Source organism: Ictalurus furcatus, chromosome 7 (assembly GCF_023375685.1).
Source record: "Ictalurus furcatus strain D&B chromosome 7, Billie_1.0, whole genome shotgun sequence".
Taxonomy (NCBI): Eukaryota; Metazoa; Chordata; class Actinopteri; order Siluriformes; family Ictaluridae; genus Ictalurus; species Ictalurus furcatus.
Window position 1 is genome coordinate 26,417,724 of NC_071261.1, and position 17,067 is coordinate 26,434,790.

Sequence of the window (17,067 nt, forward strand, 5' to 3'; positions counted from 1 at the left end):
CATCCTGTTTGCGGAGGGTCTGCAGGCTGAAACACCTTGTTGATGAGAGAGATCAGAGGAGAATCAGGTTCCACTCCTGTCAGCCATGAACAGGAATCTGAGGCTATCATGGGCACAGATTCACCAAAACTCAATAGCCGAAGACTGGAAAAAGGTGATTTTTTATTTATTTATTTATTATTATTATTTTTTAATCTTCAACTGTCCAGTTTGGGTGAGCCTGTGCCCATGATAGCCTCAGATTTCTATTCTTGGATGACAGGCTTAGAACCCAATGGTGTCTTCTGCTGTTGTAGCCAATCTACCTCAAGGTTCTATGTTTTGTGCAAGCTGCGATGCTTTTCTGCTCAAAACAGTTGTAAAGAGTGACTATTTGAGTTATTGTATCCTTCACGGCAGCTTGAACCAATCTGGCCATTTTCCTCTGACCACTCTTATCAACAAGCTGTTTCCACTCACAGATCTGTCACTCACACATTATTTTTTTTTTTGCACCATTCTTTGTAAACTCTAGAGACTGTTGTTTGTGGAAAATCCCAGGAGATCAGCAGTTTCTGAAATACTCAAACCAGCCCATCTGGCACCAACAACCATGCCATGGTTAAAGTCACAGAGATCACACTTTTCCACATTCTGAGGTTTGATGTGAACATTAACTGAAGCACATGACCTGTATCTGCATGATTTTATGCATTGTGCTGCTGCCACATGATTGGCTCGTTGGTTAACTACATAAATGTTGTACAGGTGTTCTTATTAAAGTGGATGGTGAGTGTATATATAGTGGTAGAGTTACACAATGCAACACAGTCATGAGGAGTTAAAAGGATTCACTTCATATGTTTATTCAGTGAGGTTGTTTACACTATTTAATAGGTTATATATCTAAGACAACATCATTCAGCCACCAGAACAGTGTGACTCTGATAAGTGCCTGTTGGAAACTACTTACATGTATTCAACTTTAATGTTTGCCATAAATGATTTGTATTCCTTTTCTAATAGGGGCCTTTTGGCCAAATGTTTTACAAAGCACATGTTTTGTTAAAGTTGTACATGTGCCCTTAAATACTTTTTTAAATACATAATTATTATAGAAATTTGTTATGAAAGCCCTAATTGTTATTGCCTTGAACAATGTAGCTACCATTAGTTATGGCAGGAAACCAAGGAAATGTCAAAATCAAGTACGGCCTTGCTTCCGTGTTCAAAAATATGGTGTACAGTTAAATATGGTCCATCTTGTTACATACACAAAATATAGTAATATAGCGTACTTGCTGATTTTTTCCCCACAATACAGAAAGCCTCATGGTGGTTGGTCCAGAAGCACCTCTTATTGCTGTAGCTGGTGAAGACCTGGTTCTGCCCTGTCTTATCAAATTCAACACCAGTGCTGTGGACATGACAGTGAAGTGGAACAAGCTATATGTAAAGGACTCATTAGTGCATCTCTATAGGGATCATAAAGACAGTAATGAAGATCAGGCTCAGTCCTACAGACAAAGAACATCACTGTTTAAAGAGGAGCTACAGAAAGGCAACACTTCACTCAAACTCTCCGCTCTCCGAGTCTCTGATGAAGGAGCTTACAAGTGTCATGTTGAGCACAAATCCAACTCCGATGACATCATTGTGAACGTCATTGTCGAGGGTAAGATCCATTTCTGCGTTGAAGCTTAATACAGTAAATGTTATACTACATACAATTTTCTTTTCTCTTAACATTATTAATGGTTTCTGCATACATAATCCACTTTAAATCTTTAGCATTTGAACAGGCTTTAGAGTGGGAGTTAAATTTGTGACTAAATGATCTCCATCACACGAGTCACTCAGACATACCCTCACTGAACATTTTATTAGGAACACTATACTACTACTGGGTAGGTTCTCCCTTTGCTTTCAAAACAGCCTCAATTCTTTGTTATGGATTCCACAAGATGTTGGAAATATTCCTTTGAGATTCTGGTCCATGGTGATACAATTGCATCATGCAAAAATCACAGATTTTTTAGGTGTTCTTTAATGCACATTGATTTTTCACAAGGATGCAGGTAGAAAAATTGCCAATAAATGTTAATAACTATTTGCTTGTTTGCCTAAAAAGCTATGACTATAATGATTGTTTAAAAAATGGTAAAGTACATTGATCAGTATTTATTTATTTAAAAAAAAAAAAAAGACCAGTAGAAACGTATCTGTATTCAGCAAAAGAAATTTATTAGACTAGGTGCAGGCCAAATAACCTGTCTGTTAGGTAATGAATGATGAGATTGATGCAAATGCAGATAAGAATTTAATGAAAAATGAAAGAAACTAAGAAAACATAGACTAGACACAGAACAAGAACTATGATTTCAAGGCAGAAATACAATAACTACAGAACATAACCATATGACAACAACATAAGACAAACACAAGACAGTGTGTGCAGTGCAAATTGTGACTTATATACAAATGATTATTAACCCCAGGTGCAGATAGTCATGTGACATGATCAGATGCACTGCAGTGGCTGATGGGAATCGTAGTCTCTAGTCCTTCTCTGGCTTTTTATATGACACTGTCTCAGACGCATCTTTTCACAAACTGCAATTTCACAAAAACTAATTTTCCCCAGTCTTGTTTTTAGTATTTAATGTTACACGAATTAGAACCTCTGGGAAGGTTACATAACCTATGAGGTTTTTTTGGTTGGTTGTTTAAAATCTTGCATTAAAATGCTTATGTTTATAGCTCAGGGAAGCAACCCAGTGATCACGATGGAGAGTTATGATCACTCAGGAGGGATTAATCTAGTGTGTGAGTCCAGAGGCTGGAACCCTGAACCTGAGGTTCTGTGGATGAACAGAGAAGGAGACACTCTGCCTGCTGAAGATACACAGATGCACAGAGACACTGAGGGCTTCAGTGTGAAACACCGCATCACTGTTTATGATTATAGCGACTCCAACAAGTTTTACTGCAGACTTCTACAAAAACATCACATGATGGAGACAGAGGTTATCATTAATAGTAAGTGTCAATAATTAAAAAACTCTTACACATAGTTTTAGACTATAACATTCTACTGTAATGATTACAGATTAAAGTAATTAATAATGACACATGACCATGATGAACACACTATGCATCAGAACATATGCATTATTTTTATTTTATCTTTTGGCAATGCTGCAACAGTGTTCTGTGTAAGGTGTAGGGTTTGTACCTATGAATTAATTCTTGAACAGTTTCTTAAAAATATGTGGTAAATGTGTTTTAATTTTAGGTAAAGTCTTTGATGCTTGGAAGTGTATTGTCGGCATTTCAGTTTCAGCATGTCTTCTTGCTCTTGGATTGATAGTAACTGCAGTTATTTGTCACAAGAAAGGTAAAACTTAAATCACTTTGTTTTAATAACACCACAGGATTCAATTATACTGCAAATAATACACCATAACCATCTTTAGTCAGGAGCCCAGTTGGCCTTGCTCACTCTAGAGAGGATGCTTTAATTCAGTTCTGTCTCAAACTCCCATCTCAGCACTGGGTCTTCATCCATTCAGTTTCATTACCACTGAGTCTACACACCCCTGTGAAAATGGCAGGTTTTTGTGAAAAACAATCAGAAACATTTTAGGGGGGAAAAAAGGAAAAATAAAAACGTTACAATAACCTGGTTGCATAAGTGTGCACACCCCTAAACTTTGTTGAAGCAGCTTTTAATTTTATTACACCACTCTGTCTTTTTGGGTAAGAGTCTATCAGCGTGGCACATCTTGACTTGGCAATATTTCCTCACTCTTTCTTGCAAACATTGTAGATCTATCAGATTGTAAGGAAATCTCCTGTGCACAGCCTGCTTCAGGTCTCCCCACAGATTTTTAATTGGATTCAGGTATGGACTCTGGCTAGGTCATTCAAAAACATTCATCTTCATTTGGTTTATACATTGTAACTTCACATCGAGGGTGGAAAATATTCTGACATTATTTATTTTGGTTTAATTTTTTTTTACATCACAAAAACCAAAGCCATTTTAACAGGGGTGTGTAGACTTTTTAAATCCATTGTATTAATGGAAAATTACATTTCATAACTGCAATCTGATTTGTGTTGTCCATGTACCTTGTCACTGTTACAGTGCTTATACATTTGTTTATATAGAATGTACACAAAATATTTCAAATCAATTTCTGTTTTATCCTCAGAGATGCACAAGCAGTACAGAGGTGAGAATGAAATTTTTGTGCTGTTAAGATCATGCCGATTATTTAATTGAGCAAACTAAAGAAAGAGTATCTATGAAACACTCCAACCACAGATAATAAAAAATATTTTAAACAGTGAAAGGTATCTTCACCCTGAATAAATGTAATCACAAGAGTATCTGGGAGATTTGTTAGATCTGGAGATTTGCTTAGGCCAATGGTTTTCAAAGTGGGGGCCGGGGCCGCCAGGGGGTGCCTGGGGGGCCTCAACAATTTGGTCGGAGCCACCAAGCCCATCCCTCCCACTAGAATGTTTTCTCTTTCTCACTCTCAGAAAACCACACACACAATCAATTCCTAATGTAATGTAAAGATGTAAGATGTAATTATTTATATAAAGGGGGGGGGTATAATCAGAAGTCTGTATTTTTCATGTGTTTTAAAGACATCTTGCAAAAGGTGGGCCTCGGTCAAATGTTAATGCCATATGGGGGGCCTTGCCCTGGAAAAGTTTGGGAACCCCTGGCTTAGGCTACTGTAGATTTCACACAAAAAGTGTTTGAAACAGGATTCAGATAGTGAGTGTGTGTGTGTGTGTGTGTGTGTGTGTGTGTGTGTGTGTGTGTGTACACATTTCTGCTTTCAGCTCTTCAACTATACATGTTTATAAAGTTAAACTACATCACTAGTATGATTAAATGTGATTGGCTCTGTGATTCTTTACATCGGTAATGTAATTTCTCTAATATTAAAATTTTAATATTGTCTGTTTTCAGAGAGGCAGATACAGAGGCTGGAAGCCGGTAATTACACTTAAACTTATTAAATATTTTTTCCAATATCCGAAGAACTGTGAGTAGAGTATGTGTTTCTGTTTGCACTGCATGTTATACTGGATGCTTTTAATGCTGAGACTTCACAAAGAGTTATTGTGCTTATAAGAAATCTGTTGGTGAACAAGCTGCACCTTTAACTCAGTCTAATTAATGGCTAAGACAGGTGAGGTAATATGTGGCTGGTGTAACAGTAGTGTAGTAGCACTGGACATTACAAGGACTTTGAGCAGCAAAACTTTGCAGATATGAACACAGTTACAGCTTCACAATAATAAATATGTAAATATGTATCATTTTTATCATTAACAGATTGGTAAGTCTCAACATGTTCTCCATCTCCATGGGTTGAAGGTGTGGATAGATGATGGGGAGGAAAACTTTTACTTCAAATATTTTCAAGTGCTAGTTGACTGTCACTCTCCATATGCTTTGTAGCTGAACAGCAACACAACCACCAATCTGTAATTCTCATTTATGCAGTCTGTCAGAGGCATTTATTAAGTAATTATTCTGATAGAGTTTAGACTGATTGCAAACAAAGGTTATATTTATGTCAGAGGTTTCATTTAAAACCTGCATGTAGTTATTTTTTCTATTTACTTACCAGAGATATATTTCAAACTTGTCTAACATACCATTACTTTAATATACTCACATACATCATACATCTTTCCAAAAAGAAATGCTGAGTACCTTTTTTAAAAAGTCAGTTACAACAGTTTATCCAAACACAAGACAAAATAAACAAAAAAAGCATTAAGTAAAATGTAGAAAACTTACAAAATCCATGGATGTATGGACGCATGTTACCAGCATAAGATACAGATGGAATTACACACAAGATATCAGATTTAAGTTTCACTCATAAGACCAGATGGTAAAGTCTCTCTTCAAGATCCTCTCTCCAACTTAGGGGTTAGAACAATTTTATACATTTTTTTTAATGGGAACGATACCAGCAATAGAAAGGAACATATTAATGTTTGGTCATTTACATGAATTTGAAAAGCTTTAGAATTTTTTTTTTATCTAGTTTTGATAAGTGTTTGAAAACAGGTTACAATTCTTAAGAAGAGAGAAAGAGAAAGTACACAAAAAGATGGCACCTCACCCTGCTACACTTCCCACACCAAGGCCTTGGGAGAGTTGCCAAATGACACATTTCACATGGCAAGATCTCTTTATTCAAAGAAAGGTTAGACTTAGCTATATAAAAACACCAAGACACTACTCATGCATGAATGCTGGTAGGTGATGTGTGTTTTTTTTTGTGTGTGTTTTTTTTTTGTTTGTTTGTTTTTTAACATATATAGCTGATATAATTTAGTTGATAATTCTTGTTTTTTCAATTCAAAGGTAACAAAACCTAACCCAGAGTAAATCCAGACAGGTACTAGCGAGCTAATTTAACTAGTTAGCTACTATTTTTGCTTAGATAACAAGAACATTTTATTAGTAGACTCTGATAACCAGACTACCTTACAAATGTTTTTAGAAGTAGCCAGTCACCAAATCTGACAGGTAGTCTTTCGAATCAGTTGATTTACAGGTTAATGTTATTTCTATCATCCATTTAAGGTTCTTTATTAAATTTAGCATTTGTCTTGTTTAACTGTGTTGTTTTACAAAATATCATAGCAGTGTATGCACAAGATTGGCTCCTGGCACTTAATTATTAATTGTAGTGCATTCTGGGTGTTATGAAACAGGACTCAAGACAGGAAGTAAGCACAGGAGTGACATCTTTATTTAAACTCAGGCAGAGGACATGAAACAGAAACGCTCATCCCTTAACTTGGAATGAGGCATGAAGCACAAAACTTAAAACAGGGCGATGACTTGAAACACTCACTTTACTCAGGCACCAAACATTCATTCAACTCAGGCTTGAAACGTTCATTTAACTCAGGCATGAACACTCCTTAAACTAAGACATGAATGCCCTTAACTACAGCATGAACACTAAACTCTGGCATGAGCACTCTCTAAACCAAGATATGAACACTCTTCACTATGGCATGAACACTCATAACTATGACATGGCATGAACACTCTTAACTATAGCATGAACTAAGGAACAGGAAAACAGACAGCGTATGGTAACATTACAACCTAGCACCATTATTCATTCCGTCTTCTTCACTGTTAGTCCTTTCTCTAATGCCGTGCGATGTGCACAGCAACGTGAGGGGTTTAAATAACCAGTCACCATTCTCTTAATTGCCCACAGCTGGCAACGTTTGACACAGTCTTTGCATCCATGCGCACTTCAAGCACGTGCACGTGCGCGCTCTGCAGCCACTTGTGCACATTGTCGCCGCAGCCCCATCTGCCGGCGAGATCGTGACACTGGGTTGTTTACCCTATCTGTGTAGTCAGTGCTGCTTGCATACCTTTGTTATTTGGTGTGCATACACTGTATGTGTTTTACAGCTGTTCTTCTAGTTAAAGCTGATCAAGGAGCACTATGTAATTTATTAAGTTTATTCAAGAAATAAAAGGCTTTTTGAGTTTGAAGGATGTCATTATATCAAACAACTGAGTGAGCAGTTTGAAGTTCATTCAATTTTATCTACATCTGTTCACTCTATATTTCATATCTATGCCAGTGAAATAGTTCTGATGTTTGGGGTAAGCACGTTTAACTGAGAAGATAACTTTTTTTGAGTGTACATAATCATAATGCTTAATTATTAACTAAATATATAACAGTATATAACCAAATATATATTAGTGGAAAATTACATTTCATAACTGCAATCTGATTTGTCCATGTACCTCATCCATGTACCTTGTCACTGTTACAGTGCTTAATCATTTAATACACTTGTTTATATAGAATGTACACAAAATGTTTCAAACAAATTTGTTTTATCCTCAGAGATGGAGAAAGAAAGGCAGTATGCAGGTGAGAATGAATTTTTTGTGTTTTTAAGATCATACTGATGATGTAATTGAGCAAACTAAAGAAAGAACATCTATAGCCAGGTTCACATTGCACAGACAGACGCAGACTAACGCCAACAGACACGTTGGTAGGGTTTTGTTGAATCAGTGTGTTAACCCTGTCTGTGTCTGTTGCTGTGTGTCGACATTTGTTTTCACCAATTGAACATGTTTAATCATCATCTGTCGGGTCGTTTAAAGTCTGAGCAGTGTGGTATGATTTTCCAACAAACCCAGATGTAATCTGACCTAGGCACACATACTTATAAATAGACTGTTTCAATCCATTCTTATCTTGCATGTGAGGGCTAGTTGCTTAAAAAATATGAAAATTGGACAAAAAAGTTGCCTCGGGTGTTATCACTGTTTGCAGGACTAAAAGACCAATAAAATTGTAAACTTTCTGTCTATCTGGCTTTCTGGCTATCACAAGACTAGGTTCACTGAAGATACAAAATTACAACACAGCTGTCTTCTTTTACTGACGTTCAGTTAACGAACAGACAAACTGTTCCAAGTGGAGAATTATTCAGGGCTAAAGAAAAAGTCTCCGGGGCTACAACCCTGAATGCCCAGGCCAGGCTACATTCCTGGTCCAACTGAGCAAAATTTTGAAAGATTTGCACATCCTCTGTCTGCAGCTCTCTGTATAAATGTAAGTAAGCCTCCCGTCACATCGCAACAACCAAGGCTTCACTCACAACCTCTTTCATTTCACTGTTTTCATCATTTCAGGTGAAGAACGACATGTAAAGACACTATTAATTGTAAAATTTGGTTTGTGGTAAAAGGATCATCTATCTTTCAACCAGTCTGACTGTCCGTAAAAAAGTTTGTTGGTGTCTGTTGGGATCAGTGTGAACACGACAGTCGTGTTTCCCAGCATTCTAAATTCAGCAGAAAACTTTGAAATGTTGGGTGGCGTCTGTCTGTTCAGCGTGAACCTTCCTATGAAACAATCAACAGACTCCAACCTACAGACAGATAATTAAAATGTTTTAAACAGTGAGAGGTGTCTTCAGAGGTGTCTTCTGAATAAATGTAATCACAAAGTTATGTGGGAGGTTTGTTAGATTGTTTAGGCTACTGTAGTGATGTAAGTCTCACAAGAATCTGTTCAGACAATAATAACTGTTTACTGAAATATTCTAGATTCGTGTGTGTGTGTGTGTGTGTGTGTGTGTGTGTGTGGTCAGAAAGGAAGCAAAAAACAAAAAAATACTGATATGAACTGCTATCTTTACAGATTAGTGCTGCACTATCTAGTGCCAATGCCAGATGATCCACTAGAGGACACAAAATGCAGATATAATACTCCAGTGTGATGGTAGTGAATGCACAAATAAATGCTACTACAAATAAATCACTACTAAACTGAACAGAGTTACAAATTAAATCCACTCAAAAAAATAACTTCCGGCCTCATATTAACAACATTGGACAATACAGTAATGTCATGTTAGTTGGAGGGGTAATTTGTATAATACTTTTACTGAACGCATGCAGTTAAATGCAATGTGTTAAACAGCACACTTCTACTGTTGACAAAAACGTAGAGTATAAAAATAGAAATATAAACTTAAGTTAAAAAGTATCTAGTAAGTCTCTAATATTAAAGGTTTTTTTTTTTCAGAGCTGCAGAGACAGAGCGTGGAATGCGGTAATTACACCTTAGTTTGTAAAAGTTCTAGTACCTTCTGTGACTGGAATATATACAGTCCTGTCCAAAAGTTGTGTTTTTGCTTTTAGACATTTGTGTTTGAGATCAAAAGATGACTCAGAACATAGATCAGAATTTCAGCTTTCATTTCCTGATATTTACCTCTAGATGTGTTAAACAACTTAGAACACAGCACCTTTTGTTTGAACCCACCTATTTTCAAGTGATCAGAAATACTGGAAAATGTGACAATTGACAGGTGTTTCTTATTGCCCAGGTGTGCCCTGTTAGATTGTTCAAATAATGAATATATCTGAATGTCTGCTCTGAGTCCTGGGTTTCACCTGTGAAGACTGCATTTGTTGTTAAAAAGCATAAATCAACATGAAGACCAGAGAGCTGTTTATGGGAGAAACAAGTCTTTTTGAATCTGACAAAAGAGGCTAAATCTATCAAAGCCATTGCACAAGCATTGGGCATAGCCTATACAACAATTTGGAATGTCCTGAAAAAGAAAGAAACCACTGGTGTACTAACAAGCAGACATGGAAGAAGTTGGCCAAGGAAAACAACAGCAGTTTATAACTGAAGCATCATGAGAGTTGTGAAAAACCCCAAAACAAGAGTCAGAACATCACCCCAAAACACCAACAACAACCTCCACAGGACAGGGGTGAAGGTATCACAATCCACCATTTCAAGAACAGTTCAAGAGCAGAAATACAGAGATGAGCCACAAAAGTTCTGGAATCAACATTAACCTCTACCAAAGTGAAAGGCCAAAGTGTGGAGAAAGAAAGGATCTTCTCATGATCCAAGACATACAAGCTCATCAGTCAAGCATGGTGGAGATAGTGTTACGGCTTGGGCTTGCATGGCTGCTTCTGGAGTGGGTTCACTAAACTTTATTGATGATGTAACTCATGATGGTCGCAATATGAATTAATTCAGAAGTCTACAGAAACATTTTGTCTGCTAATTTACAGAGAAATGCATCCAATCTAATTTTGAGTAACTTTATCGTGCAGCAAGACAACACACTGCCAACTCAACAAAAGATTTCATCGGAGGGAAAAAGTGGAAGGTTTTAAACTGGCCAAATCAGTTGCCAGATCTTAACCCAACTGAGCAGCATAACAGTTTGGTTATGTCCGTGGGTCTCCGGCTTGATGCAGTTATTACTAACAAGGGATATGTGAACAAATATTAAGAGTTATTTACTTTATTTACTTTAATTATCTTAAAATTCCAATATTTTTGCTCACCTAAAAATTGAGTGGTCTGCCAACAAAGGTGCCATGTTTTAAGTTGTTCAACACACCTAGATGTAAATATCAGGAAATGAAAGCTAAAATTTTTGTCTATTGTCCCATTCATCTTGTGATCTCAAACCCAAATGTCTTCAGAGTATAGCAAAAACAAAAGTATTGGCCTTTTTATAAAGAATTTAAAAAGTCATTGATTTAATTAATCATTTTTGTACTTTTGGCCTATAGTGTATACAATATATTTATTTAAATAATAGTTATTGTATTATGTTTTGTTTAATCTGACTGGATTTAGATATGAATAATTGTGTTCATAGATTTAGTAAAGAATAAGCAGTATGAAGGTAAGAATGATTTTACCTTTTCATCTTCATTACAGTTAAATCTGAATCTCTACTGTATTTACTGTATTCAATGTGTGTGTGTGTGTGTGTGTGTGTGTGTGTGTGTGTGTGTGTGTGTGGCATGGTTGTGCAGGAGGCAGAAAGGCTCCAGGCTAAAACCATCCTGACAGTAAAAATAGGGTACAGGACTGTTATGGAATGTGTGTTTGTGTGTGTTTACAGTTAATGCCCATAAAATATATAAAGTAACCGGTGAATGAATGTTAGGCTGCAGTAAGGAAAGTGGGACCTTTTTTGGAAATGGTAAGCTGAGCAAACAAACTTCTGAGTTAACATGTGTGTGTTGGTGTAGAGCAGAGGTTCTCAACCTTTTGTAACTAAGTAACTAAAGCCCCCCCCCAAGCCTCCCCTATCATGTGGCACAGTCCCCCCCCCCCCCCCCCCCGTTGGAGGAGACTAGGTATAATGGTTATTTATTCTATATAAAATCTATCTATATATAACCTAATATATAATCTGTTTTAGATAGATAGATAGATAGATAGATAGATGGATAGATAGATTTATTTGTATTTTTTTTTTGCTTTTGTACTATTTTAATTACTTTTCATAACTGTTATGCTTTTTTAAATAACTTTTATGACTTTTATAAAACTGTATAACGGACAGGTATGGAGCATGAATGATATAAAATGTTTCTGAACTACTTTGAACAAGACAACTAGGCTGTAATAACGTGTACTATTTTACATTCGTCTTACATTCTAAAAACATTCACAAAAGATTAATGTAAATTGGGACGAAGCACGCGTCTTGTTATCCGTGGCATTGTTAAATCTCCGGCTCTCAGCCCCTCACTGAACAGAGCAGGTGCAGAGAGAGGTGTGAGTGCAGTGGGAAAGCAAGACCTCGCGCTTGCAGGACAGTACTGGTGATATTTGGAAAGTTGCTAAGGTTTCTCCAAAAAGTTGCTACGTTTATCGCTAGGCACTTACTTATTTATTAAAAAAAAAGTGTCACTAAAGGGGTCTGAAAAGTTGCTAAGTTGGCAACACTGGTTTGCACTGACAGCTAGATAAAAGGCAGCCGCCGCCCCCCCCCCCCCCCCAATCTCTCCGTGACCCCGAGGGTTTGTGGAGAAAACACTTGCTAAATGTAGTTAATGTTAACCCACTCTTTGTATTACATCATGGTGAACAGCTGTAATGCTACACTATGGTTAACTGTATGCTAAAGTAATGTTATTACATCAGGTGAGTGTCTAGGTTAGCATCACTCATCCCTACTGTGATTGGTGACAGCATCCAGCTAGCTAACCCTAATTCAGAGCCTCAGATAAGATGAGGTGCAGACTCAGAGAATTATAAAATAACCCTAGTCCATATTTCACAGCCAACATAAACACATGACACTAGTAGTGTAACGCCAACATTGAGGAAGCAGTACATGATATTCACTTTTGAAGCCGTCGCGATAGGTAAAGTTAATTATCACTCGCTGAGTTACTGTTTTACAATGAATACATTTTCGAGAGCTCCCTGCCTAAATATCACAAACTCAGCCAGGCATTAACACTAGTGATGAATGCTAACTTACCTGTGGTCATTTGGTTTCCTTGCCTCAGGACTCCAACTTCGCGGTCACAATCAAAAGCTCAAAGCAACGAACATTCACTTTGAGGCGAGTTTAGATTTGGATGATGATGTTGCAGTCTACAATTTTTCAATGTGGAATTAGGCTATTTCATGTGAATGTGCAAGACTTCCATTTCATTAGTCACCATAGGTAAATAGCTAAACAAATAGAGTGCAGTAAACTGTCAAAACTACTTGTGCTTATAAACCTTGATTCCCCTGTGTGTGATTATGATAATATATTATAATATTGTAACAAATACCAGTTTGCAACATCGAGCAGCTTAACAGACTGTTTTTGTACAGACACAAGATAACTGGAAGCGGATGACACCAGAACACTCACACATTCAAGTTAAAAAATGGCCACACCCTCTCTTATTTCAAAAATAAGGTGGATAGTTAAAGGAAAATCTACCCAAAAAACACAATTTCAGTCCGGCTCTAAGGTCATATACAATAGCCAAATTCAAAATATCTGATCAATTCTTCCTGTTATAGCAATAGGCGTACACATCAATAAAAATTATTGGAGTTGCCATGTTCATAGCCTTATCTGCAATGGCAGCAGACAATGCAGATGTAAATGTATAATAACTGCATCCCAATGTTTCAGGCATATAATTAGTAACAGGTATTTAATTGTAACTAGTCACTATGTTTCCAATAAATGCTCCCTGGCCAATGTAATCAATCTTCCTTAACTTGTATTAACCAATAAATATATGTTGGGATTCTTGTTTTCCTGTTTACATATTTTATCCTCCTGAAACCCTAGAATAAATGGGTGACATTTACCTCCTCAGTCGTTCAACTTCTCTCCTTTAGCAGTGTTGGTGATATAAACAGATACTGAAAACATTTAACATGCTTGACAAAAAAAATTTAACTCTACATGCACTAGCAGCAGGAGTGTGGGGGAATTAGTGAGTTATAACAGAGCACCTGATAGCTGTTTATACTTTTTATTCTCTCTCTCTCTCTCTCTCACTCTCTCTCTCTCTCTATCTGTCTGTCTCTCTCCTCTCACTCTCTGTCTCTCTCTCACTCTGTCTTTCTCTCTGACTGTCTCTCTCTCTCTCTCTCTCTGTCTCTCTCTCTCTCTCACTCTCTGTCTCTCTCTCTCTCTCTCTGTCTGTGTTTATATTTTAAGGTTTGCTTTACATAATTAGGTTGGATTTATTTATTACACATATTTGCATAATTGTACTATTTATTTATGTCACTATTGTGTCCTTATACATTATAACAACACAAAAATATTTATTGAAATCATGGACTAAATCTGGTCACATTGTGTGTTTAGTCCGAACGGACGGTTTCTTTCCTAATGTCCTTTCAAGTGTTCCCCCAAAATATGACAAAACGTAAGTTGATCAAGTAGGGCACTCCAACTCTTAAAAAATATATATATAAATTACTTATTAGAATAACTATCAAACAATTTCAGAAGAATAGGCCAGTGGTGTAATGGGAAAGAAATTCAGCCCTGGACTTTAGGGCATACTCACACCTGGCCCAGTTGTCTTGTACCTTGCCCAAGCACAATTGTCCCCCCTCCCAACTTCCCCGCTGGCCTGCACTCAAATTGCACTTCAACATTCCAGGCCAGAGCATGCTTGCTTCATTGTGATGAAACTTTTTGTTTTGAAGAAAACAGGAAGAAAAGTGCTCTCGCGAGCACAATGGAGTCTATCATTATATTATTGTTTATTTATTGGCTTATTTGGAGCATGGTAATCAGTTATGTAACAAAGTGATTTTCACTTGCAGTGCATGTAGTATATTAGAAGATTGCTATGGATAAAGGTGACATTGAGGAAGGAATTTACAGTTTTTATTCACTGACTACCACTCCCTTTCATTAATAAGTTGAGAACCAGATATTATGCTGCATTCGAGAAAACTCGGCGCTTGAAGTTAGACATCTGACTTCTCAGGGCAGATTTTTTTTTTTTTATTGAAATTTTTTATGCAAAGAAATAACAATAGTGCATAGATACAGCTTTCAATCATACACATGCAATACATATAATCCCAAGCAATTGAAAAAATGAAGGAAAAGAAAACTAGTCAAATGAACCAGACTTTGGAGTCAAACTTGCTCTGGCACGGTACAGATCAACTAGTGTGAGCACACCCTTATCCGCTGCAGCACCTGCTTTAATTCCTTTAGTTCTTCTATTCTAAATTGTTTGATACCAATACAATACCACTTTGTAAGACGCAACTCTTTAGTCATGACTCGTGAATGTCTGTTTTGTACGTGTTTAGTTTAGGTTGGTAATTAACTGAAACTTAATGCAGTGACCTTTTCACAAATAAATAACAGAGGGCATTTTTGCACTCAGATTTAATTTGCACTCAGATTTAATTTAACACTGGTGAGGTCATAAGTATTAGAAGGGAACATACATACTTGTCTTTTTACTGGCAAGAAAAGACAAGTAAGTTAAGGAGTAGTTCAGAAAGTATATACTACTTTTTAAGGCTTTCGTGGCACTATTTGTCACATAAAGCTGAACAACATTGTATGGATTATAGCATTTAAAGTGTTGTGTTTATGTACTGTTTTAAGGATATACAGCACAGTGGTTCAATGAAGCACGCATCTGCATTACACAAAGTAGTTTCTGGGCAAACTGAAAAAGCTGAACCCCCCGAAAGTCAATGTATAATTCGCACACTGAGTAACCCGATAATATCCCATCCATTCTCAGAGAATTTTATTTTAATTGTAGATAAATTCTAATGAATCTGATCCACTGATGATGATGATTTAATATTTTTTACCTGCAAACTCACATCTCACTCTGTGTGTTTCTCTCAGTGGATGTGACTCTGGATCCTGATACAGCTCATGCCAATCTCAACCTGTCTGCTGATGGAAAACAAGTGACACATGGATACACACAGCAGGATCTCCCTGATACACCACAGAGGTTTACTAAATATGTAAATGTTCTGGGAAAGCAGAGTTTCTCCTCAGGGAGAATTTATTATGAGGTGCAGGTCAGTGGGAAAACTGAGTGGACATTAGGAGTTGCGAGAGAGAACATTTACAGGAAGGGGATTATACTGAAACCTCAGAATGGATTCTGGACTGTGAAACTGAGGAATGAGAATGAGTACTGGGCTCGTGCTGATCCCGCTGTCCTCCTCACACTGAGAGAGAAGGTGGAGAAGGTGGGGGTGTTTGTGGATTATGAGGAGGGTCTGGTCTCCTTTTATGATGTGAAGGCCAGCTTTCATATCTACTCTTTCACTGCTCAGTCTTTCACTGAGAAACTCTATCCCTTCTTCAATCCTGGTTTAAATGAAGGAGGTAAAAATTCAGCACCACTGATCATCTCTCCTGTATTTAACACTGAATGAATTTTCACCTCACAGATTTCATCATATATTAAATGGTGAGAATAAAAATAAATATTTTACTTTTTCTGGTAAATTTTTGAACTACATATTACCTTTTAAAGTGCTATACAGTTTATTTGAATACCTGGGGGTTTGTTTCTTCACATAAACAAATAATTTGAATCCTTCCATCTGTTTTTTAGACGTTATGATTGTGGAACTTTGTCATTACAAATCAAATATGAATAAAGATCGTTTAGAGTGCACACTGAGTTTTACTGCAGAATTTAATATGATCAATAAAATGTATGAAGTTTAGCTGCTGATGTCTGTGTAGATAAAACCGAACACCACTGAGTTTCTCCTTCAAACTTCATCAAACACAAACACAATTACACTCATCTTTTATTTAGAAATAAACATATCAGGGTTTTTCTCTTCTTAAAAATAGTAAAGAAATTAATGAATAAATGAATCCTCTATCTGCGCTAAATTCTGCCAAAGCTGTATGACGTGGTCCATCAGTAAACGTTCTTATCTGAATGAAAAACAAATTTCTTAAATGTAGGACAGCAGAGGAAATCTCATTAATATTCATGAGGGAAGCACTTCCTGATTGGTCAGTGACGTGTTTCTGCTCTGACGTTTCATGTTGCTGCATAAGACCATTTTGTGACTTTAGTGAAAAGTCATGCTGAGGAGATTGCACTGACTAGTGCAATAAACAGAATTAACCAACCAGAAATACACATTTGATCCTATTTCCTGTTTGAACAACCAGCTAGCTATGCAGTAAAATTATTTCCTTCTGCTTTCATAAATATTTCAG

At 36.8% G+C, this 17,067-nt stretch overlaps 1 protein-coding gene across 1 annotated transcript; it reads left to right on the forward strand.

The window, feature by feature from the left end:
• Nucleotides 1-1,286: 1,286 nt before the first annotated feature.
• Nucleotides 1,287-16,586, forward strand: LOC128610714 (butyrophilin subfamily 3 member A1-like). The gene is made up of 5 exons (XM_053630132.1): nt 1,287-1,654; nt 2,740-3,018; nt 4,197-4,217; nt 4,973-4,999; nt 15,709-16,586. Exons 1-5 carry the CDS (start codon nt 1,312-1,314, stop codon nt 16,257-16,259), a joined length of 1,221 nt encoding a protein of 406 aa, XP_053486107.1. The 5' UTR covers nt 1,287-1,311; the 3' UTR covers nt 16,260-16,586.
• The last annotated feature ends 481 nt before the right edge of the window (nt 16,587-17,067 follow it).